The sequence below is a fragment of the Mustela putorius genome, unplaced genomic scaffold, assembly GCF_011764305.1.
Source record: "Mustela putorius furo isolate JIRA1106 unplaced genomic scaffold, ASM1176430v1.1 tig00000145_pilon_pilon_pilon, whole genome shotgun sequence".
Lineage (NCBI taxonomy): Eukaryota > Metazoa > Chordata > Mammalia > Carnivora > Mustelidae > Mustela > Mustela putorius.
The window spans coordinates 14,354,708-14,379,235 of NW_025421294.1; the positions used below are offsets into that span (position 1 = coordinate 14,354,708).

At 38.5% G+C, this 24,528-nt stretch overlaps 1 protein-coding gene across 2 annotated transcripts in view; it reads right to left on the bottom strand.

The window, feature by feature from the left end:
* The window catches only part of SPINK5 (serine peptidase inhibitor Kazal type 5), a 79,455-nt gene that overhangs the window by 585 nt on the left and 54,342 nt on the right, over positions 1 to 24,528 (bottom strand). For both annotated transcript variants that reach the window (XM_045075326.1, XM_004744661.3), the window contains 12 exons: positions 24,384 to 24,511; positions 22,626 to 22,725; positions 20,789 to 20,916; positions 17,789 to 17,861; positions 16,643 to 16,770; positions 16,408 to 16,486; positions 12,663 to 12,790; positions 11,832 to 11,904; positions 10,645 to 10,772; positions 9,683 to 9,779; positions 6,029 to 6,159; positions 3,309 to 3,399 (listed from right to left, as the gene is read on the bottom strand). In XM_045075326.1, the coding sequence (XP_044931261.1) occupies positions 3,309 to 3,399; positions 6,029 to 6,159; positions 9,683 to 9,779; positions 10,645 to 10,772; positions 11,832 to 11,904; positions 12,663 to 12,790; positions 16,408 to 16,486; positions 16,643 to 16,770; positions 17,789 to 17,861; positions 20,789 to 20,916; positions 22,626 to 22,725; positions 24,384 to 24,511 (1,284 nt within the window). The remainder of the gene's footprint in view (positions 1 to 3,308; positions 3,400 to 6,028; positions 6,160 to 9,682; positions 9,780 to 10,644; positions 10,773 to 11,831; positions 11,905 to 12,662; positions 12,791 to 16,407; positions 16,487 to 16,642; positions 16,771 to 17,788; positions 17,862 to 20,788; positions 20,917 to 22,625; positions 22,726 to 24,383; positions 24,512 to 24,528) is intronic.

The window sequence follows — 24,528 nt, forward strand, 5'->3', positions numbered from 1 at the left end:
AGGTAGGTGTGCATAACATCATTTCACAGAGGAGGGAACAGAACTCCAGGGAAGGTTAGTGACTTGCCAAGGTCTCACACTGGGTCAGAACTTAAATCCAATTCCTCCAACACTAATGCTTTACTATTACAAGTTGTTTAAGGCCATACGGATTTCATCAGCTAACTTCCTTGCCTGACCCATCCAATATTCATATGCTCTTGAAATGGACATTTAAAATATCAAATCAACACCTAAACATTTTTTCAAAAGAAAGCAAGGGTCTCAGGAAGTTTTTTTTTTTTTTTTTTCCCCCACATAACCATGCAGTGTCAGCCAGTAGCACTATCATTCCATACCCAGACCTCCATTTTAGTTCTCACATCCACCCCAGGAGATTTCCTTTGGTTTGAGGTTGGCAATCTATGGTCTTGTGATATCCTGAAAAGCTTTACCATGGAACTGAGAATAGTCATTTATTCAACTCACAAAATAGTATTGGTATTTTCCTTAACAGAGAAATGTCCTTTCAAGGTAGCTAATTTTTATTTAATTGAGATATATAATTCCTTTTCTAGAGCCCCTGGTTTTCAGAATTTCCTGACAACTAAGGGAAGGTGGCAGTGCAGAAGCCATGAAGCCAGAAGATCTATACCAGATGCAACATAGAATGTTGAATAACTCTGATAATTACAGTATCTCTCCCAGGCTGATTTTTGGTAAAATGGGAAAGATAAAAATCCCTGCCTAATCACAGGCCTACTGTGAGGATGTGCACAAGAAAGAGCACATAAAACTCTGAGTTACGTAAATCTTGGGAGTTTTTGTATAATAGAAAATAATTCTTAGATACTAAGCATGAGTACGCATTGTAGAATCTTCAGTCTCTTTTTCTAGGAGAGTTGTGACTGCCTGGCCTTTCATTCATTCTTCAGATTCCAGACTCTCTCAGAGAATCTTTCTATATAGTTCAGGCAATCGCTTTCAATTTCCAGGACATGCATGCGTCATAGCTGTCAGAGCAATGCTGGGCCATGACCCACTTGTAGCACCTTAGTGTATCCAAGATCATACCCCTGAATCATACAGAGGGAACTGAACCCATATTCATGACGCCTTCTGTTCTAATGATTTATTCCATCATCTAATACCACAAATAAGTCCTGTCATTAATAATGTGTTGTGTCATTCTAGTGGAAAGAAAACACTGAAAAAGGAAAAGAAACTCTCTTACAAAACCTTTTACGCTTAACCCTGTCAAGATTCTTCCATATTTAAATAAATACACCTTATTAGTAATCCTATGGCAAATTTCTCATAAAGTAGTTTTTGTCAATTTGTCTACATGAGAGTACAGCAAGATGTGGTCTAAAGTGATCTTTAAGATTCACATAAAGATTATTTTTACCTACAGTCCTGAGTTACATGTAATCAGGTATATTTGTGAGGTGGGAAGGATACTATATTCTGTTAATAAAATAAGGAGCAAACCACTACGAATTTATATGTAGTAAGACAGCAAACACAATGTGGGGACTAGAACAAAAGATTATACCATCTCTTTATGGATGTGTAAAGACCTCAAATACACCGATGCCTGTCAGGCCCACGGGAGGAAAGATGAAGGTCTTCTGGCTTCACCCCAATACTCCACCTACTCTACCCAACCTTCCAGCTGTTAATGGGAAACCCAAACCACTGAGTTTCTATCTCTTGTTTTTTCAGTGTCCCATATCAAGATTCACTGAGTAGTTCTTTTTTTTTTTTTAAGATTTTATTTATTTATTTGACAGACAGAGATCACAAGTAGGCAGGCAGAGAAAGAGTAAGGGAAGCAGGCTCCCTGCTTGATCCCAAGACCTGGGATCATGACCTGAGCTGAAGGCAGAAGCTTTAACCCACTGAACCACCCAGGTGCCCCTGAGTAGTTCTTATGAATGTGCTCTCATCTACTATTCCTCAGGAGCCCCAAATTTCGCCAAGTATTCTCCAATTCCATTATTGCCAGAGCTTTTGGTGGCAGTGGAAGTGAAACCAGTTCTGAATAATAATAAATTTTTATTTCATCAATGTAATTTATTACACTATTTCATTTTTATTAAATGTAAGTATATTTTTAATATCAAATATGTTATTAAACTATAATCCATTGTAATTATTAAACATACATAAGCACTGTACCAGGATCTCTTTCTCTAAGTTTACACTACGAACTCTTCTCTTAGTGTAAGTTCATACTTTGGTCTCTTTGGCATAATAATAACAGTGATAATAATAATCAATGCCATTAGTTGGTAGACACTGTGCTAAATGCTTAAAAGTCAGTATTTATTGAGTATTTTCAACAACCTGGTGAGATCTTTGGTTTAGATCTTTGACTTGCCAAAGGTCTCATATATAAGGAACATAAAAAAGCAGAATTTAAACCCATATTTACCTAGTAACAAGCATTCCTAAATTTCCTACAACAAAATTCCTACACTTCCCCCCCAAGTTACATACCATCTTGCCTGTGGAAGAGCATCCTCAAATGCAGTCACCAGGGAAAATGGCAAACTCTACAAAGTCTGTCAATTTTGCAGGTTACAAGGATGTTCTGACAGACATTATCGAGTTTGCTATTCTCCCTGGTGACTGTATTTGAGGACATTACCATGTCTTTGGAAGCTGGGAACCAAACTGAGACTTACAGAAGGGAGGGGTGTTGGAGGGTGGGGTAACTGGGTGATGGGTATTAAGGAGAGCACGTGTGGTTATGGGCGGTGGGTGGTATACACAACTAATGAATCACTGAACACTACATCAAAAACTAATGATGTATTTTATGTTGGCTAACTGAGCATAATAATAAAAAAGTTGTTGCAGCGATTTAAATGACAAGCCCAGCTTTTCATGTTGGGAAACAGTTCAATGTGAAGTGGGAAACAATGGGAAGTGCAAGAACATGGGGGGTTACTCTGAAATGGCTGAAATTCAGTTCCATCACTATGTGTGTTCCATCACATCCTCTCCTAATCTTTTCTTCTCTCTTTATAGTAAATCACAGGAAATAAAGCCTACTTTGCAAAAGTGTTATGTGAGGGATATTGCTTACAAATAATCTATTAATGATCCCAGTTAATAGTAAACACTTAAAATATGAACTATTATTACTATCCCTGCATATTTTAGTGATTGCATATTTATCGTCACAATGAAGATGTGACCAGTTCTGGGATTATATAACCCAGGATCACTGCCCTTGGCAGAGAAATGTCCATCGGTCAGTGGCAGACACGAAGCAGAACCAATTGGCTCTGGCCCAGTAATTGCGAACCCAGTGTACTTACGGATGCTGGCAAGTCGAGAGGGGTTGTTTCTGGGATGCTGTTCTCTTCACACTTCCCTTCACTGCGTATGTGTGTATTAGTTTGGCGTATTCTAAAACAAAGCAGAGGAAATTAAAAAGATGGAGAAACTGACAGGATAAGAAAAGAAAACAAACAAAGATCAATGTGGATGACATCCCGGCATCAAACCAGAACTGAAATTACAGGTAAGACCCAGGATCTGACTTCAACTACCTCCCAGTATCACCAGGATTTAGCTGCAGATTCATTCCCCAGGCCTGGATTCATTCCATCACCTTTCATTCACCTATATACTCATGAAATTGTTCAATGTTAGAAATACACTTGGAGACCATCTATTCCAAAAGCCATTATTTTACAGATGGGAAAACTGGATCCCACAGAGAAGCCTCATTTTACTGAATACCTATAATGTGTGATTACAAAATACAATATATATATATATAAGATAAAAATATATAAAATATATAGAGAATATAGATTTTATAAAACACAAAATATGTAATCATACAGTTTATATTTAATAGCTGGAAAAATCTTAAAAGGTATGAATTTTAATGCCTCTCTTTTCAGAAATATTGCATATCAAACAACTGCTTGCTTGCCTCTGGTGATGGGAAATTCACTATCTATTAAGGCAGTTTGACTTGTCCTTGGACATTGCTCAAGTTGAAATGGCTTCCCTCTAAGACTACAGAAACCAATACCATTTCCTCTTGCCTGGGATAGCCTGGATCTTCTCTCTATAATATATACTACCAGTTCCTTTGCTAAACAATCCATCCGGAGGCATGCCTTATTAATATTTGTAACATCAAAGTTTCTGGATTCTAAAGTTCCCTTGACTAGAGTATCATTTGTTATGGGTTTGTAACAGTTAATGGAATGCTTAAAGAACACTGGGAGGGTAATTTAGACCCTGACATTTACAATAAAGGGAAGTTGAAGAATTTCTGGGCTGAAGATAAGGTATGTATTGTAACAAGTTCCTGAATGGTTGCATTCATTTTTTTTTTTTAAGATTTTATTTATTTATTTGTCAGAGAGAGAGAGTGAGACCACAGGCAGACAGAGTGGCCGAAGGAGAAGCAGGCTCCCTGGTTGCATTCATTTCTTAAATGGAGATTTCTTGATTCCTAAAAATCTGTAATATTCATGAATGAATTTTTTTCAAAAAATTATTTATTTATTTGACAGATAGTATAAGCAGGGGGAGCACCAGGGAGAGGGAGAAGCAGGCTCCTGTTCAGCAGAGAGCCCAACGTGGGGGCTCAATTCCAGGTCCCTGGGATCATGACCTGAGCCAAGAGCAGACCCTTAATGGACTGAGCCACCTAGGTGCTTCTGGATTTCAAGAGATTCATGCGCCCATAAATACTATGCATACAAATTGTTAATGTTGCTTCATTTTCTTTTCTTGTCTAGAAAGAGGTAACTTTCTCTATGTCATCAAAGGAACTTTTGAACCCCAAATGTTTAAAGAACTACTGCCTTGGATATAAAAGAAGTGTGGTAAAAAAAGGAACTGTATTTAGACCCAAACCAACAAGGTTAAAATCCTGTCCAATCTACTTCCTAGCTTTGTGACTTTAAACAAATTACCTGGACTCTCTGAACCTCAGATTCACCCTGTGTACAGTGAAGATAATAGCACTCACAGCATGTAGTGATGATTCAGTGAGAGAGTGAATGTGTGAGTGTCTTACCTACAGATGTCAGTACACATAAAGCACTCACATTCAGATATGATTCTAAATGTATAAACTGTAGAGTGTCCAATCCTCACATTCTGAGCTTTGCCTATGGTGTCCCCAGAAGGCAAGAACATATATGGACTACAGTGTAAGTCTGGGGTGGGCTTGGGGTGGGATAGAAGAGTTAATATTTGTCGTCACGCTTTCACAGACAGGTAGTCAAACATGAGGCATGTGACTGGAGGTGAGGGTAAGATAGTATTTGAACAGAGAAATAAAAAGCTAAAATCCATAATGACAGTATTAAAACAAATCCCTCATTCTGAATTTTAAATAAAAATGGCAATTCTTTTGTGAGATTATCTTAAAAACTCAGTGAAGCCAGCTGGCTCAGAGAACTTCTGCACTTCTGCAGTGATCTGCATTTCCGCAGTGGAAAAAGTGAATCTGAGAATGATGAGATAATATGCCCACAGATGCACAGGCAGTAATAAATCCGAGCCCACACCAAGCCCACCATTTGCTCCAGAGGGCTTTCTCCTGAACGATACCACTTCTGCTCCAAGAAGAAGACTTGGAGAGAATGGAAATATGTGACCATCAGGTAGTCAGAGGGCCCAGTAGTAATTATTGGCTGGACAGACTCAACACAGTAATGATTCTCAATTTTTTTTTCTTTTTATACAACACAAGGACGATGTTCACATTGCCATGACTGTACATGGAGTAAGTCATAGCGACTTTCTCTAATTGTTGTAACCCCACCACTTTTTCCTTCTCTTCCACTCAGTAAAATATATAAGCAACTTAATCAAAAAGATAACCTCCAATCCTATTTTATATTTGAATAAGATCATCCACAAAATTTGAATTTTAACTGCTATGATTAGTAAACTGGTGTAACACACCTCAAGTTGATAGAGTGCAGGCCTGTGGATCAACACCATAGTCAAGAACCTCTACACTCAAAGATATGATAGTGTCACTTGTCACTTGTATACTTACAGGTTTTCATGACAGAGCATGCAGGGATTGTTGTATGTCTGGCCATCATCACCACAGACAGGCTGTAAATTCTTTGGGCAAAGGTAACCCATCTTGGGCAATACTCGGTAGTGTTTGCACATCTCAGAATCCTGAAGGAGTAAAACAAATCATATTTACTCAATGGCACTCAAGAGGGTTGGGCTTGGAAAAATATTTTGATTTCCTCAATCGCATCTGATTAAAACATTAGTAAAGGAACAGCAACATAGGTCATAGAAACTCAGTATTTAAAAATCAACCAACACACTTACTTATAAAAGTAACTCATGACTGAAGGTAATCATAATGGGATGTAGAAGTGTTTTAAACGGACTGATAATAAAAATATAAACTACCAAAAAAAATATAAACTACCAAATTACCGCAGCTAAAGCAGTGATTTGAGGGAAAGTTTTAACTAAATACATGATTGGCAAAGACGAAAGTTTTAAGATTTAACCATAATTGGTTCAGAGTTGACAGACTATGTAAGAAAAGGGTAAAGATCTCTCTCTCTCTCTCTCTCTAAAATAAAATTTAAAACATCCCATGAACTGCTTTAGATTATGTTGAGCTCCATATTGATAGATACTCAGGGAGAATTTAGACAAGCACCTTCAAATGAATCACTGGCAAAGGTAGGAATGAACCAGATATATCCTTAGTATTATTTCAGGTATCTGCCACTACAAGATTCAAAACCATTAGGATAAATCATTACAGAGAAGCAATGACAGGCTGCTTCTCTGTTTTCTTACATAATACATCAACTCTGAACCAACTGTGGTTGATTCCACCTTCAGAGCAGACCCAGGATCAAAGCACCTCTCATGACTTCTACCACTACTGCCATGGCATGAACTAGTGTCATCTCTTCCATTGACTACTGCTATGACTAACCAGCTGTCCAGATTTTGCTCTTGCCTCCCTGTAATGTATTTTCATTATACCAGGCAGAGTTAGTCTTTTTTTTTTTTTTAAGATTTTATTTATTTATTTGAGAGGGAGAAAGAGAGAGAGAGAATGAGAGGAGAGATGTCAGTGGAAGAAGCAGACTCTCTGCTGATCAGGGAGCCTGATGTGGGACTCGATCCCAGGACTCCAGGATTATGACCTGAGCCGAGGACAGTCCCTTAACCAACTGAGCCACCCAGGCGCCCCCAGAATTAGTCTTTTAAAAAACAAACCAGATCAGTCCTTTTTTGGAAAATCTTCATTCAGAATAATAGTCAATATCTTTAATATGGTCTATAAAATCCTTTATAATATGGCCTCCTATTACTGTAATGACTTCCCCTTCTATGGATCTCTCTGAGGTCCCTCTATTTCAACTATCCTGGACTCCTTGCTGTCCTTTGACCCCTTCCTTGGGGATCTGCTATTCTTTTCTTGGAATGCTGTTCTCTAACTTAACATGTATGATATCAATCCATTTAGGCTGCAGTATAAATGTCACCTCAGAGTGCCTTCCTGTACAGGCTACTTAAAAACTGTACTCCCCCCACCCTGACCCTGATCCTAGTATTTATTATATCATTATTTTATTTTATTTTCCCTTTGGAGTTACATTTTATTTATTCACATTATCTACTATCTATATTCTTCAAACATAAACTCCATGAATGTAGAGTTGTCTGCTTTGCTTATGACTATTGTTCTCATACACATGAATAATGTGTGGAAAATAGTAGGAGTTCGGTAAACATTTGTAAAATGAATGAATGGATGGCAAAATGAATAATAAATTTGGTTCTCTTCTCCAAGAGAAAGCTCAGCTCAAAACCAGATTGTACATTAGGAAGAACCGTGAGGCTTCTGGTGTCTGGCAGTGTCTCATTTCTCTTTTATTTTTTAAAGATTTTTTTTTTTAATTTATTTGAGAGAGAGAGAGATCACAAGTAGGCAGAGAGGCAGGTAGAGAGAGAAGGGGAAGCAGGCTCCCCGCTGAGCAGAAAGCCCGATGCAGGGCTTGATCCTAGGATCCTGGGATCATGACCTGAGCTGAAGGCAGAGGCTTAACCCACTGAGCCACCCAGGTGCCCTGGCAGTTTCTCATTTCTTGATGTAGGTGCAAATATCACAGCTGTGGTCACTTTGCAATACTGCATTTAGCTGTGCAATACTGCATTTAGCTGTACACTCTGATAAGCACACTTCTTCTATACGACTATTATACTTCAGTAAAATGCTTTTTTTTCTTATTCGCAATAGCCAAGACATGAAAACAATCTCAATGTCCATCAGTAGGTAAGTGGATAAAGAATACGTGTTACACACACACACACACACACACACACACACCGAGAAAGCACTGGAATATAATTCAGCCACGAGAAAGAAAGAAATCTTGTTATTTATGACAACTTAGATGAAATCTTTAAGGTGTTACGCTGAGATAAGTCAGAGAAAGGCAAATGCTGTATGGTATCAGTTATATGTGGAATCTAAAAATGCAATCTCGGAAACATAGTGAAGAATGGTGGAGGGAGGGGACTGGGGTAATGGGAGACATTGGTCAAAGGGTACAAACTTTCACTTATGAGATGAGTAAGTTTGGGGGTGTAATGTACAGCATGGTAATTATAGCTAATCACACTGTATTTTATACTTGAAAGTTGGCAAGTGAATAAATCTTAAATGTTCTCACCACAGGCACACAAATAGTAATTATGTGAGGTGATGGTAGTGTTCGCTAACCCTAGGGTGGTATCACTTTGCAACTTAAAAAGGCACTAAATCACACACTGTACATCTTAAGTTTACAGTGTTATGTCAATTATATCTCAATAAAGCTAGGGGAAAAAAAGAAGAGATTCTGTGAATAGTTTCTCTCCATGCTTATGGGATTCCTAGGGTAGCATCTAATTTACTAGAAATCTGTAATTAGTATATATTTCACTAGTGTAACTCATCTACTATCTTACTTAAATTGGGTAAATAATAAGATTAAATTCATGTTTGATACTTTTTCTTTTTTTTCTGGGTCATCAGACTAGATGCTAAAGTTTCACTTTTAGAGGCCAATTTGATATGCTACTTCATGAATATGCTCTTATTCCCTTTCCTTCTTTCTATTCCTGACTTTGACAAAGCCCTAAAAAGCAAACCTCTTAGGCTACTTTACACTAGGGTACATGTTACTGATGGCCATCAACTTATATTTTGGATAAACAAGTTCTAGTCACTGTGAATCGCTGATTAGTGGAATTTCACAAGTGTGAAAATGCTCTGCACACCTCTCTAGGCTATTGGAAAGAGGGTTGATTTGAGGAGAGGGATAGAGAAAAAGCTGGATGAGGAGTCTTTTTGGCCTGCTGAAATTACAGAATTGAGGCTCACATATGTGACCATATGTGCAGTAAGTCACATTCACGGCACACCCACATTTTAAAATTTCAATAATGTACTAAATTGGCTTGGAACAGGGCTAATAATCTAAAAGAGCACAGAATAATGCATTGATGAGTCATCCCAGAACTCTCACTGAGCTTGGAACTACACACAAAGGGTTTGGAGCTACACTGAATTCCCCTTTCCAAGGCTTCTCTTTGGAAATGAGTTCATGGAGGAGAAGTGGCAACAGACTTAAGGCATTAACTTAATAAGTAGCTTTTCAGGAGTAGTCATTCTTACCAGACTAGAACTGGAGGCAGTTGGGCTGTTTTCCTCTGTAGATCTAATGTGGAATGATTTCTCCCGAATTCTTGCCCTTTCCAAAACTTCTTTTTGACTACAGAAGAAGACAAAAAGTAATTTAAAGTTATAGCCATAAAGACTAGAACCTATAACTTCCAGTGGGAAGCTATGCAATACTAAATAAAATATGACAGAACCACAGAACATTCAACCAGAGGATGATGTAAAGAAAAGTATGTAATGGGGAACTGGTTTAGAGCACTCATCATTTAATAGATGTATGACCTTGGACAAGCTGCCTAAATCCCTTGAGCTTAGATTTCTAGAACATAAAAAGAGGTGGTATTGGTAATTCCTGTTTCCAGGAACATACTACAAAGAGCTTAAAAAAGATACTAATTATTATAATTATGTTCACAGTTTCACAGTGTTTCCATAATCATCATAATCAGTATCAATCATGCCCAAATATGGTTGTTCACTGAAATAACCTAGAAATCCCTTCTAAACAACAAATTCCTTAGCCCTGAATTTTCTGCCAAATACATTTTTGGGGGTAAAATATCTGTATTTCTCAACAAAGACTTCCATGTTGAATCTGATCTAGTTGTGGAACAAAGACTTGGATGAATTTCTTGTAGCTACAATCCTGAGAATTGAAAAAAATTTCCTCCAGTGACACAGCTAGTAAATATTCTGATTAGAATTCACATCTGGATTTCCTGTCTCCCATATCAGGTGTTCTTAACCTAAGAGCATTGAATCTAAAAACTTATTCTAAGGATGCCATGGATTCATGAGCACACATTTACTTAATCGGCAAACTTCTAAAGATGCATTTCCCATGGGTCCTGTCCCTATGCTTTAGTAAAGACACCTTTACACCAAAAAATTAAAATTAAAAAATAAAAAGGCAACCCCCCCAATAGCTGGAGTGGGAACAGGATCCTCCTACTCACATGATCATTCTGCACATATAGCACTTGTTTTTGTATAATCTTCCATCAGTACCACGCACAGGGTCATTCTCTCGAGTACATGTGAGCCGATCATTCCTCACGTACTGCCGAAAGTTACTGCACTCATCCTAGAAAATGAGAAAGGGGAAGTGAACAGGATTTTTCCCCTTTCAAAACTTGATTTTAGCTAAGTTTTTTCTTAGCTCTGAGTTCAGACTCACTGCCCTTATCTTGGCAATGGAAGCCAAGGAATGCCCAGACTTTAAACACTTCATTCTGAAACTCTCCGCCTGGTCCTAGAAATGCTGGGTGAACACCTGATAGATCATGTCTCCCTCACCTTTTTCTTCCCAGATTCCTTCCTTCCTTCCCCTCATTTTCCACGTAAGCTGCACTCTTTTTTTTTTTTAAGATATTTTTAAAAATTCATTCATCAGAGAGAGACAACTGCACACAACAGGGGGAACAGCAGATAGAGAAGCAGGCTCCCCATTAAGCAAGGGACCCACTGTGGGACTTGATCCTAAGACCTTGGGATCATGACCTGAGCCAAAGGCAGACACTTAACCAACTGAGCCACCCCAGCATTTCACATGAGCTGTACTTTTGAGCAAAGGACAGTATCACAGGGATCTAATGCCACAAATGTGATTATCACTGCAGAGAACTGACTGAAGATGTCTTTTCTGCAAGCTTGAAAAGTAAAAAAGAAAAGGCAGCATTGCGCATACACACTATTGATTTGTTGATGCTGAAACAGAAAAAAAAAAAAAAAGACATCAAGGAGAGAAGCTAAAGGGGAGGCTTTGATATTAGTGTATGTTACCTGAATTGTAAAAATCAATGTCAACAAGCTACCTGAAGCCTCATTTCACATTTAGTGTCAGAGGAAAGCATGTTGTGGTGGTGGTAAAGAATCTTACACTCTATTTTTTCAATCCATATTTCTCCCAAAGAGGAAAGCAATATTTGATTCACATGATGGGCAAATTCTTTATAAAACTGAGAAAAATATTAAACCTTAAAGTCAGACGAAAATACTGTTACAACCAAAATGAAATATTAGCAAAACCTATTTTCTTTGAAGCAAAACATTGGCATTCCGATTATCCAAAAAACTGGAGGAGAATGTCAGATTCTGAGGATGAAAGGTGAAACAGTTATCTTTGCATCTTTTAAGAAATGACCTTTGCATCATCTGAGGGCTTGGCTCTTGATTTTTCTTCATCATTCTTTTTTCTTTCACTAGCTTCTCGCTCGCTGCAGAATAAAAAAAGGGTTCTTACTGAGATTTTTTGTTTTTTTTTTACTGTTTTTAAAATTCTTCTCTAGTTCTAAACTTTAGCAAATCTAACACTATTTTCTCATATCTAAAAAATATCTAAAATACTTGTTTTTTCACTAACGAGTCTTAACTGTTCGAATTTTCATAGTGCATTTGTGGCAATGCTATGAACTTTCAGAAATTCAATTACTACACTGTCATTCAGAATGCTATGCTCCTAAAAGTCCATTGTATTTTTTTCCTTAGTAAAGTATTTATATGGCTCTCATGGAGAGTTGCTTCATTTCTCTTTTTCTTTTTCATATTAAATTAGAACTGAACTCTCCAATATTGATTTTCTTCACGAAGTTATATTGCTTTCAAGTTTACAAATGTCTGAAAAAATTATCTCCTTGAATTCTTACGAAAAGTCTATTATATAGAAATTGTTTCCTTTATATAAGAGGAAGTATATGGCCCTTTACTCAGCTGATGTACTTCCTCTCTGAAAGCCAGGATTTGGGCTCCAAACAACAGCTGTCTCCCTGTCCCAGATGCTCCAAGTATGATTGTGATCATCAAAATAAACATATCTTGTGATCGTGTTCTAGAAGCTCACTCTCCTCTTCTAAAGTGAAGGCCTAGTAGATTTTTCATGTACAATGCCCAGGGCCTTAGGTTTTAAATTAAAAAGAACCATGTCCTTGCAAATAAGAACCACCCATCAAACTGATTGATAATCCTCTTCACGTACAAAATGCTCTGACACATAGCACACTTGTTGACGTGCATCTTGCCATCTGGACCTCGTACAGGGTTATTTTCTCTGGTGCAGATAAGCTTCCCCTCTCTCACCATACTCCGGAATTCGTGGCACTGATCCTGCCAAGAGAACAGAAAATAGATGCTACCACAATAGTCTGATCTCTAAAATTTAAAACATAATTTGTGAGACATAAGCTCATAATACTTGAGAGGGGAAAGAAAAAATCTAGATTCTAAACAAAATTTTCGAGATGGAATATGTTTCAGATGCTCTTTATTCAGTATCTGTGTAGGAAGTTAGAATTCTCTCCATAGCATCCCTCTCAAACAATGACCTCGTCCTCATGGAATTTCATTCCTACCTCAGGCGCCTGTACTGTGTTAATGCAATTTTTAGCGGGCTGAGCCCCAAACCTGTTTCCTTGCAGCATACTCATCACTCCACACATAAGTAAGCCCCAGAATGAACTGATAGATGCTCTTTGGCAAGACATTTAGCTCTGTTCCTCAAGAACAATTTTATTTTATTTTATTATAAAATAAATTTTTTTATTATATGCCAGGCATTTTGTTGTGTGCTCTAATGGACTTAAGAGCACACAGGATAAACACTCATTATCCCCATTTTATAGATGATAAGCACTCATCATCCTCATGTTATAGATGAGAAAATAAGTCTCAGAGATTAAGTAAAGTCAGTGCTGGAATTGTGATCAGAAATCTGTATTGATCTTTGTTATTTTCTGTGCTTTTACGTGGCTGAGAATAAAACCCCTAAACATTTGTAAACAGATAAAGCTGCATTTTATATCTAATGAAAAATAAGAACCTTAAAAAGAAGACAGTGAAAATGAATCCACAGGATCTGGCCTCTGATGAACTTTTTGAACATCTACAGAAATCTGTCATAAAATTACACGAAAGCTCAAAGAGCCAAAGGAAAGATATGGGAAAATTACTTAGAAAAATACTGCTAGTAACATGGATGGCAGTCACCCTTCCTTCCTCCCTCCCTTCTTTTCTTTCCCTCTCTCTTTCTTTCAAGAGATGGTATCTATTTATTTTAGAGAGAGAGTGTGTGTGAGTTGAGGGAGGAGCAGAGGGAGAGAGACAAGCAGACTCTGTGCTGAGCAGGGAGCCCAACGTGGGGCTGGATCCCATGACCCTGAGATTATGACCTGAGCCAAAATCAAGAGTCAGACTCTCAACTGACTGAGCCAGCCAGTTGCTCCTACCCTTCTTTCTTTAAACTGTGATATCCATGAAAAACTCCAGACCTACTTTTATCTGCAGTATTAAAAAAGTTCTCTGGAATACTTGATCAAAATATTAAATGTCTCACAGCGATCATTTTTGGAAGCTGCTAGAATTTATTTCCATTTCCAGCTACACAAAATCCCACATACGTATATGTTTATGATAGTACCCATCTGCCTGTGCGTCCATCTTTGCTTTATGGATGCAATCTCCAGCTCTTCTCTTATTATCTGCATGTAGTTATTATCTGAGCTTTTCTCAACTAAAACTCTAGAACAATACCACCTGCTGCACAGATTTTGGGAAGACTTATTAATTTTTTATTGATGTATAATTGATTATATTAGTTTCAGATAAACATAGTGATTTGACATTTGCATACTTTGCAAAATGGTCACCCCAGTAAGTCTAGTTACCGTCTGTTACCATACAGAGTTACTACGATGTTACTGACTGTATTCTTCATGTGTACATTATAGCTTCCTGACATTTATTCTAGAACTAGAAGCTTGTCCTGGGCACATGTCCATATGGATAAATGTTATTATGATTTGTCCTGCAGAGACAACCACCTGGATCTGCATGTACACAGGCAGGCTAAGAAATTTGTGAGACTCATGTTATGTGAATAATCCTGTGAGCCTGGTGGTTTGATATATATTATCTGGCCTCCAGATGGCCCTTCTGTTCTGAGTGCCAGGCACTACAAATCTTGTCTCACACCCTCTCCTGCTCAAGGCTGGGCTGGCCCCCTGGATTGTAATCTGGGAGAGGAGGCAAACGGTAACTAGACTTTCAAGCCCAGGCGCCTTGAAAATCTAGAAACATGGTTAACACAGAAATACAGCTCACTGCAAACTGCAGGTAGGTGGAAAATGTTTAATTTCAAACCCTATTATTTACCCTATAAAAAAGGCTCTTATGGGGAGGGTCGATTGAAGTCTCACCTGAGGGGAGGATGCTCAGTCCAGGTCTCCAGCTGAGACTCCAGTCAGGCTATTCTCATGGGCTTCCCCATCTAATGAGGTCAGATGTTTCGAGTACCTGATTTGATGTAACCTTGCCTAATTCTCATTTATTGCCTACAATACTTTCATCTATGTAGATTCCTTTTTTCTTCTGTTCCTATTAGGTTTCTATAATAATAATAAACTTCTCTTTCCTTTTTGAAACTGAAACATAGCTGTTATGCATCTTCTGTTCAGAGCAACAGGTCTCTTTGCCACACAAACACAGAAAATGTCTGGACAATTTTAATATATGAATATATATTTTTTGTTTGAAATTTCTAAAGCAGGTATTAAAAAAAGAAAAATATTGCCCAAGATTATAAATAGAATAGACAGCTATTAGAAATGATTGAAGTTGTATGACACAATCTTACCTCAAGGCCATTCAATTACCAAAATAAGTAACAGATATTACCAACATATTTTTTAAAAATGAAAATTACTGGTGCTCCTGGGTGGCTCAGTGGGTTGAAGCCTCTGCCTTCGGCTCAGGTCATGATCCCAGAGTTCTGGGATCAAGCCCGCATCGTGCTCTCTCCTTGGTGGGGAGCCTGCTTCCTCCTCTTTCTCTGCCTGCCTCTCTGCCTACTTGTGATCTCTCTGTCTGTTAAATAAATAAATAAATAATCTTTTAAAAAATGAAAATTACTACTAATGGTTCATTTTATAAGTCAGTATATTCCAAATGAAAAGCTCCCTCATTAATATTCATTAATAGGAAAATTTTCCTGTTTTGAGGAAAGAAAACTTCTTATTTTCTCTTTTCTATTTGGAGTCCATGGATGGATCAGAAGAGATTGTGCTGTGTCATATTCTATGTGTTAGTGTTGTAAAGCACCGAACATTATTTTTAAAGCCCTTATTGAATACAAGATGGCACAAGAACGCCAAGTCAAGAATTTACCCTCTGGAGCTCCAAGTTTTGGATATTTGCTTTTTTGTTTATAATTTTGCTATCTATTTGCTTGATTATTTGTTTTAAAACTTCAGAGAAGAGGGGTGCCTGAGTGGCCCCGTCAGTTAATTATCTGACTCTTGGTTTTGGCTCAGGTGGAGATCTCATGGGTCATGAGATAGAGCCCCATGTTGGGCTCTGTGCTCAGTGGGCTGGAGATTCTCTTCCTCTGCCCCTCCTCCCCACCCACAGGCGCATGCTCTTTCTTTCTTTCAAATAAATAAATCTTTAAAAAAAAATAAAACTTCAGAGAAGAAATCCACTTGATAATAACAGTAGCTTGATGATTGTCATTGGTCCTGCAAATAGATGGTAATTGCATCAGGGTTGCTTTCAGGGCATTGAATAGCATGCTATTTCTTTGCAAGGCCTGGCCACGCTTTCCTGTTCATCATTATATACAGAGTAAGTGGGACAGAGTGGGACAGACATTTCATAAATAGTTGTTGAATGAATTAACCTTACCCCCAAGCTTCCAGCTTTAGGTATTAATACATCTTAACACACACTACCTGGTTTTCATTGTTCTTTTCTCCTGTGTTTCTCAAGCTGTCCTGTTCTTTCTTTTTTCCTTCAGCTGCTTCCCTTTCCCTTGAAGAAAAAATGGAAAAAAACATTTCAGCTGAAATGAAAAGCACCTCATTAATAATTAGATGTTTTTGAAAAGAAGTTATTTTTCAAACTGATAAGAAATGATTATCATACTTCAATATTCGCAATTAAAGTCACATTTTTTAAAATACTCACAGTTTGTCCTTACACATAGCACACTTATTGCCATGTGTTTTGCCATCTGGACCCCGCACAGGGTCACTTTCTCGAGTGCAGATAAGTTTTCCATTTTTCATTTGGCTTCTAAATTCATCACATGTGTCCTGAAGAGAAGGAAAGTATTTTGGAAATGGTTGTTTTCACATAGTATTTGACTGAGCTTGAAAATCCAAGATTTTGATTTGAGAGTCAGAGAGCCACTTAACCCTGCTGGGAGGTGGCATAATGACCTAAACACGTTCATATTCTAATTCCTGGGACCTGTAAATATGTAGGTTGACTCGGTAAGGACAAACTAAGGATGAAGATAGAATTAAGATTGCTAATTAGCTGCCCTTACCATGAAGAGATTATCCTGAGTTTACTGGGTGGCCCAGTGTAATCAGAAAGGTTCTCATGAGTAAAAGAGGGAGGCAGGAAAGTCAGTATCAGAGTAAGACAGCACGAAAACAATTCAACTGGCCACTGCCGACTTTAAAGGTGGCCATGAGCCAAGGAATGCAGGCAGCCTCTAGAAGTTAGAAAAGGCTACGAAACAGGTCTTCCCTAGAGCCTCCACAAAGAGAATTTGTGTTGTGATAAGCCATTTTTGATAGTAATTTGTGACAGTACTAAAGCCTCATTCTCCCCATCTATAAAGTAAAGTTAAAAAAGGTGTTTGACCAGGCTATTCAGACAATGAAGTAAACTACTATTTGTAAAAGTGCTTTGTAATATGTTAGACTGAAAGATTTCCATTTGGTATTAAATATCTACATTGAACAAGTTACTAGCAATACTGACATGTATGATGGCTTCTGATCTTAGGGCAAAGATCTTGGGTGGAAACACTGACATTCTCTTTCCCTTTTTTTTTTTTTTTTAAAGATTTTATTTATTTGTCAGAGAGAGAGACAGAGAAAGCACAAGCAGGGGGAGTGGCAGGTAGAGGGAGAAGCAGACTCCCTTCTGAGCAGGGAGCTGGACATGTTCCCAGGACCCTGGGATCATGACATGGGCCGAAGGCAGACCCTTAACCGCTTAACCGACTGAGCCACAAAGGTGTCCCTTCTTTCCCTATTTGGTTGCCAAGTGCTGACCTACAGAAAGACCATTCTTGTCAAAATCTAGTTAACGACTCACCTTTTCTGGTGCTGATTCAGTCCCATTTGATCTGTAGCCAGAAGGCTTATTTTGTTCCTCTGCTTCTTTTTCCCTGGAGTAGAAAAGTCAATAGTCATCATGTTAACCCAAACTCAGCTTTGGAAGTAACTTTACAGTTCGGATATCCTAAACCACCTCCTTCACAGAGAATGTCTGTGCATCCTTGAGGCGGACAGCCAGCTCTGTTACTAGGAATCTTCTTATCACAGGGTATATAAGGTAGATATTATAGGTAGAACAACTCAAGTAATTTCAAAGTCTCCTTTATTTGTGTCTAGATTTATCTCTAACTTTTGTCCTTCAACCTTACTTCACAGTCCCAGGACAACAAGAACAGGTTTGCTGAATCCATGACCTCTTCTGGATGTTAACCCATCAGATATTTAGAGCCAATTTTCAGGTCTTAAGCCCAGTTTCCTCATCTTTCCATCATAAGTTGTGGTTTTTAATTCACCACCAACTCATCATCCTAGTGCCTTGACAAGTAAGGCAACCCATTAGAATATTATTTCTTAAAGAATGGAGTCCAAGACAGAAAAAAGACAAGTAATCTAGAAAGTACCTTGGGATCATGTTTGTTTGTTTGTTTGTTTTTTAATCTCTTATTTTTCTGATAAAATACTGATGTCAGTGGCCCCCTAAGTTTTCATGTGCATTAAGAAACACTGAAATTTTTAAAAGTTCAGATTCACTGACCATCCCAACAGGTTTACTGGCAAGATCTAGACTAGGATTCTAGCCTAACTTTTAACAAGCCAAGTCATTCCAATGCAGTTGGCTCAAGATCCAAATACTGCAAAACTCTAAAACACTTTTATCTCTTTCAAAGTTTTGTTTGGTTTTGTTCACAAAACAAACATGTGTATGAATATATAAAACCTGAATATGTATATATTCTTTTGAGGGAGTTCCTTGTGTAATAAAGTGGCAATAAAATATATCCTAGAGATTCAAGCATATATGAAGTCATGATATTTTAATCAAGTTCTATTGGAAAAAGAGAGTACTGTAATGATTCAGTTTAGTGGAATTCTCGTGATAATCATGGCGCTGATCAAAAGCCTCCAGTGACCTTTGATCACACATAGAATAAAATCCAACATCCTTCTCTTGGTCTAAAAAAAAACTTATCTGATCTCTCCAAACTCATTTTTCCTGCAATTTTCCATGCAATAATTTTGAGACATGAAGACCTCCTTTCTGTTTCTTGAGCTTGGTAATTTTTCTTCTTCAGAAGTTTGCATTGGTTCTTGCTCTGCCTGAAACTTGCTTCCTCCAGATGTCCAGATGGTTCACTTCACTCACTTTTTACCAGTATCCCTCACATGTCAGGCCTTCCCTGAATACCATAAACAAAGCATCAACTGCAATCCTTTTCTGTTGCCTTCTATTTTACTTTCCCATTGCTACCTGGCCTTGTGCTATGTAGTTATTTCCTTATTTATTTATAATCTGTCTTTTCTATATTATAGTTCCATGGCAGGAACTTTGCATTGTTCACATCAAGAATGCTTGTCCATGAGGAGGGCCTATTACATAGCAGAGAGTCAAAAACCATTTATTGTCAGATTAACGATTTCCAAAGATCACAAGAAATATTCTATTTGTGTTGTGTTTTTAAAAAATACTCCACGTAAGTATCTTCTAACATAGATGATACTGGTCACAATGGCAAAATTTTATCTCATAACTTTCTGCATCTCAGAATTCTTTGTTCCTTAACCAAATTATGTCCTATTACTTTGTGACACAAAAGAAACAAAGTCATAAGTGAAAAGCTATCTTGATTGTGTTAGTTGTATTTGCAAAGTTAAAGTTGGACAAAAGGGTAATAGGATAGTGTGAGAGATCATAAAATCAGTGATTATGCTGTTATGTATTATTTACTGGACACATTTATCCCACGCCTACTTTGTACAAGACACCGTATTAGGAGTTTTTACATAGTTCTGCTCATTTAACGTTCATAAGAAACATTATGTGGCTCTGATGATTACTGCTGCCTCTACCCGCATTATAAATACAAGCAGACAGAATACTGGGGGGTGAAATAACCTGTCCTGGAACATGAAGCTCAAATCATCTGATGCTAAAACCCCAGCACTGCTCTACTCTACTGCCCTGCTTCTATTAAAGACTTTTTGTAATGTGAATAAATATTAGACTGGTATCCAGAGGAACTGAATTCTGGTTTCAGCTCCAAAGTTCACTCCCCCATGAAACCTTGAACTTAAAAAAAAAATTCAGGTTTTCTCATCTGTGAAACCCAACATTTATACTAATTAGATTTTCTCACGTGGCCTATACTATCACAAGATTGTCATTTCTTTTCAAAGAGAAAGGTGAAAAAGGTGTATCTGTGGAGAAGCATTACTTACTAATTACGCATCAATTACATGACATAACTAATAGAATTGTGCTACAGGCATCCAATTTTAGAACTATGAGTACCCATCAAGGTCACCTAGAAAACTATCTTAATATACAGCAGTGGTTATGTTGTTAACTTGCCTCGGGAACACAAATCAAGTGTGGCTGAGTTGGATAATCAAGCACTCCAATTCAGTACCGTTGACCATGGGAAAACAGAAGCAGCACACCCCGGATTATACAATAAATGTGTTGTATGCATACAAGAAACAGGCCTCTTAAACTATGCCGGTGAGTTATCCCAAACGATGTTCACAGACCCTCCACAGGATTTAGGCATCGTATGTTCAAAAGCACAATTATCTACTGGGATGGCACTTATAGGTCACAGAATTATGATAGAAAAAATAGAGCAGGAAGCAGACACTGATTAGCTGCCATTGGTAGGGCTTGTGGTTCCTCAGGCAATATATGGGAAAGAGATACTATTTGGGAATTAACAAAAACAGTAATTTTCCTGGAGGGAGTTGTAAGTAAATGAGAAAGAGCCAGTCATTCAGGGGGAAACGGTGACTATGTTTTGGACTGCTGGAGGAAAGAAGTACTTACAGTATCTCTTTACACATGATACACTTATTGTTGTACGACTTGCCATCAGCATCACGTACGGGATCACGCTCCCGAGTACAGCTGAGTTTTCCATTTTGCATTTTGTCCCGGAACTCTGCACATTGGTCCTGAGGAAGAAAAGGAGAGTAGGCCTCCAGATTACCTGATCTATTGTATTGCTGTTAAGTTTAAAAAATTCAATTCAAAACAATTTGAGTTAAGAAAAGTTCTGATTTACCTCCTCTTATATGTAACATCTAGCATGGCTACAGAGAAAGGGAGGACTGGAATCACCAATATCCTAAGACGCCAGTTGTCATGGATAATAATACTGCTTTTGAGATTCTATACAGGGAAATCATCAAACTTGCTGGGATTTAATAGCATGGATGAAAGGTCATCAAACTAGAGCCTACAGGACTGATCTGTCCTGCTGTCTGTTTTTATATATGGGGTTTTATAAATAAAAGTTGAAACATACCCTCACTCATTCAGGTATATTTATGGCTGCTTTCCGACAACAGTGGCAGAACTAAATAGAAGCAACAGTGACGGGCGCCTGGGTGGCTCAGTGGGTTAAGCCGCTGCCTTCGGCTCAGGTCATGATCTCAGGCTCCTGGGATCGAGTCCCACATCGGGCTCTCTGCTCAAAGCAGGGAGCCTGCTTCCTCCTCTCTCTCTGCCTGCCTCTCTGCCTACTTGTGATCTCTCTCTGTCAAATAAATAAATAAAATCTTTAAAAAAAAAAAAAAAGAAAAAGCAACAGTGACTATAACAACTCAGAACACCTAAAATACTTGCTATCTGGCCGTTACAGAAAAAAAAGTTGATGACCTCTGGTGTAGATCGTAGGGAGAAAGAAATGCTGGAGGAAAATACAAAGTTATGCAAAATGCCAAGAAGACAGGCTCAAGCGAACTATGGAGTAGAGAGACAAAGGGCCTTACCAGGTTTTCCCCTTGAAAGTGAGGATATAGCCTCCTTAAGGAGAGATGGAAAAACAGAATAGCCAGAATTTATCAAAGACTGTTTTATGCTGAGCCTATGTTGGATCTGGAAGCAAAGAGATGGTCTTGATAGCCCAAGGTCGTAAGAAGAGAGACCAAGCAGCTCTCATCTTACGCAGTGCTGTTCACATGCCCAAGGAGGGGTTTATAGGCAGTTACTGTCTTTCTGACCCTTCAAAATGTCTCAGGAAATGTGCTAAAAACTTGCCTAAATTATTTTATTTTATCCTCTGTAAGAGCACTGCTAAAGTGCTCGCTTCAGCAGCAAATATACTAAAAAAAAGAGCACTGCTGAATAAGGGAAACTAGAGTTTAGCAAGATGAAGTCATTTATTCCACACTGGACAAGTCCTGTGTGGCAGGGGCAGAGTCATACTCCAAACTATCTGGCTCTGAAAAACCCTGCTGTTTCACCTAATACGCTGCATGGATCAACAGAAAGTCTCCCTCTCACATATGGCTTCACTGAGGGAAAGAGAGAGTACTTTAGAGAAGAGGAAGAGCATGAAATGCTAACAGGGAACAGCTCCACTATCTCTCCTGGGATCAGTTACTGGCCTGAGAGTGACATTATGTAAAAAGGGGTCAGGAGACACAGATGACGTCATCATGTTAATTATTCCAGGTTTAAGGAAGTTAAAACACACCCAAAGGAGATGAAAAATTGCTGAGATATTACCCTGCAATTTCAAGGGGGAAAGTCCCCTGTCCTTCCCAGGATGCTTTCACACCCTGCATGGCCTCCATTCCCCTTTACCACGGGCTTGGCCACGGTGCCCTTGTCAATGACTTGTGTCCACCCTGCCTGTGGGAATTAGAGGTCCTCCCACCTGAGCTTTGCCTCCTCCACCGCCACCATGGGAACTATGCCCCGCAGCATTTCTCTGATCTTCCTCTTCTTTTCTCTTTCTTTCTTCATCTTCTTTCTGGCTGGAAATTAGAAAGAGGGAGGTAGGGAAGAATAGATTAACAGAGTGGAGTGCATGTCCGTGAGTTCCTCTTCCTGTCACCAGATTAAATCTGTATAGAAAGTCACCAGCATTTACTGAACATCTACCATGCTGCAGGCCCTTCTCTGAAAACAGAAAGACAAATTACGTGCAGTCCTTCTGCCTGGAGGAGCTCTCCCTGCTGTAGAGGGAAACCAACATGTACATAAGCATAAGCAAGTCCATGTGAGCAATTTACTAGCCCTTCATACATGCTCACTGTGACTCTCAGCTGGATTCTTCTCAAATGCCTCTGAGCCAAGAGGTCCAACAATAATTATCTTTTCCACCAAATGTGCTCTTGCTCCTGGATTCTCTTTCGGGAAAAACAAAACCCTGGACCTATCTCTGCTCTCACCTCTCAGCTCCCACAGCTGTTGCCAGCATGGCACTGATTTCACATCTCATCTTCTCTCCTGTTTCTCTCACACTAGTTACTGCTCCTGGATTCCGGCAAACCACTTCCACCACCAGCTGCATTCCAAATCTCGGTCCCTTCCTTCTCTTTTTTCCCTTTCCACTGCTGATATAAATGAATCTTCCCAAAGGAACCATATTTATCCCACTTACTCTCCTACCTGAAAATGTTATATTAGCAGTTTCCCATTATATAGAGAGTTGACTTCAAAATCCTTGAACTGACATTCAAACCCAGCAAATGGCTTAGTTCTAACAAACTAAGTGACTTGCTCTTTACTGTTCATACGGTTTCCTTAATTTAAGAGATTTACCTATGTTTTTCCCTTCTCTCATTCCTGCCTGGACTGTTGTGTCTTATCCAAATTATAAGGTCCAGGTTTACTCCCCCATAAAACTTCTTATTAACTCTCCCTTTCCCGAAGTACTAGAACACATCAAATATATCATTTATCATTCAGCAATTCCTCCTTCATATTTTTTTAAAGATTTATTTATTTTAGAAAGAGAGCAGGGGAAGGGGCAGAGGGAGAGGGAGAGAAGCAGACTCCCCACTGATGGCGGAGCCCAATGTGGGGCTGGATCCCAGTACTCTGAGATCATGACCTGAGCCAAAGGCAGATGCTTAACTGAGTCACCCAGGTGCCTATTCTCCTTCCTATTATATGAACTTGTACCCATGTCTATTGCATCCATCTATGTACAATTATTATTCGCACTGTATACTGTAGATGTTCAGTAAATGGCTATTGGATGACTGAAATATTTTATGTGTACTTCTGAGCTTTGTGTAAAGATTTTTTTTCTTTTTTGTGAAAAATGTGATATTTTAAAAAAACATAGGTAGAAAAGCTAGACTGATAGTAAAATATATTTATTACTTTCCCAGAGGTATTTAAAAGATAATGTAGAAAAGGGATACATCAGACAGCAAAGGACTTCAAATTTTACCCTGTTGTGATCTATTAGTAGGTAGGCTTGACTCCAGAAATTACAGAGAATGTAGTACCCTAGTCATATATTACCTGGTTCTAATATTGGCCTTTATAAGATTTGCCTGAAAACATTCTGCAGAGAATCATTTATTTCCTTGATATGTAAAGAAAGGAGAAACACAATAGACATTATCTTCCTGGCTCTCTGGCTCCCCAACTCTGCCCACCCCATCATTTGAGCACTCACAACACAGCTTTGCACATGGCACACTTGTTGCCGTGAGTCTTGCCATCTGGGCCACGCACAGGATCATTTTCCCGTGTACAGAAAAGATTTCCATTTTGCAAAAGGCTCCGAAATTCACTGCATGTATCCTAAAGGAGGAGAAAGG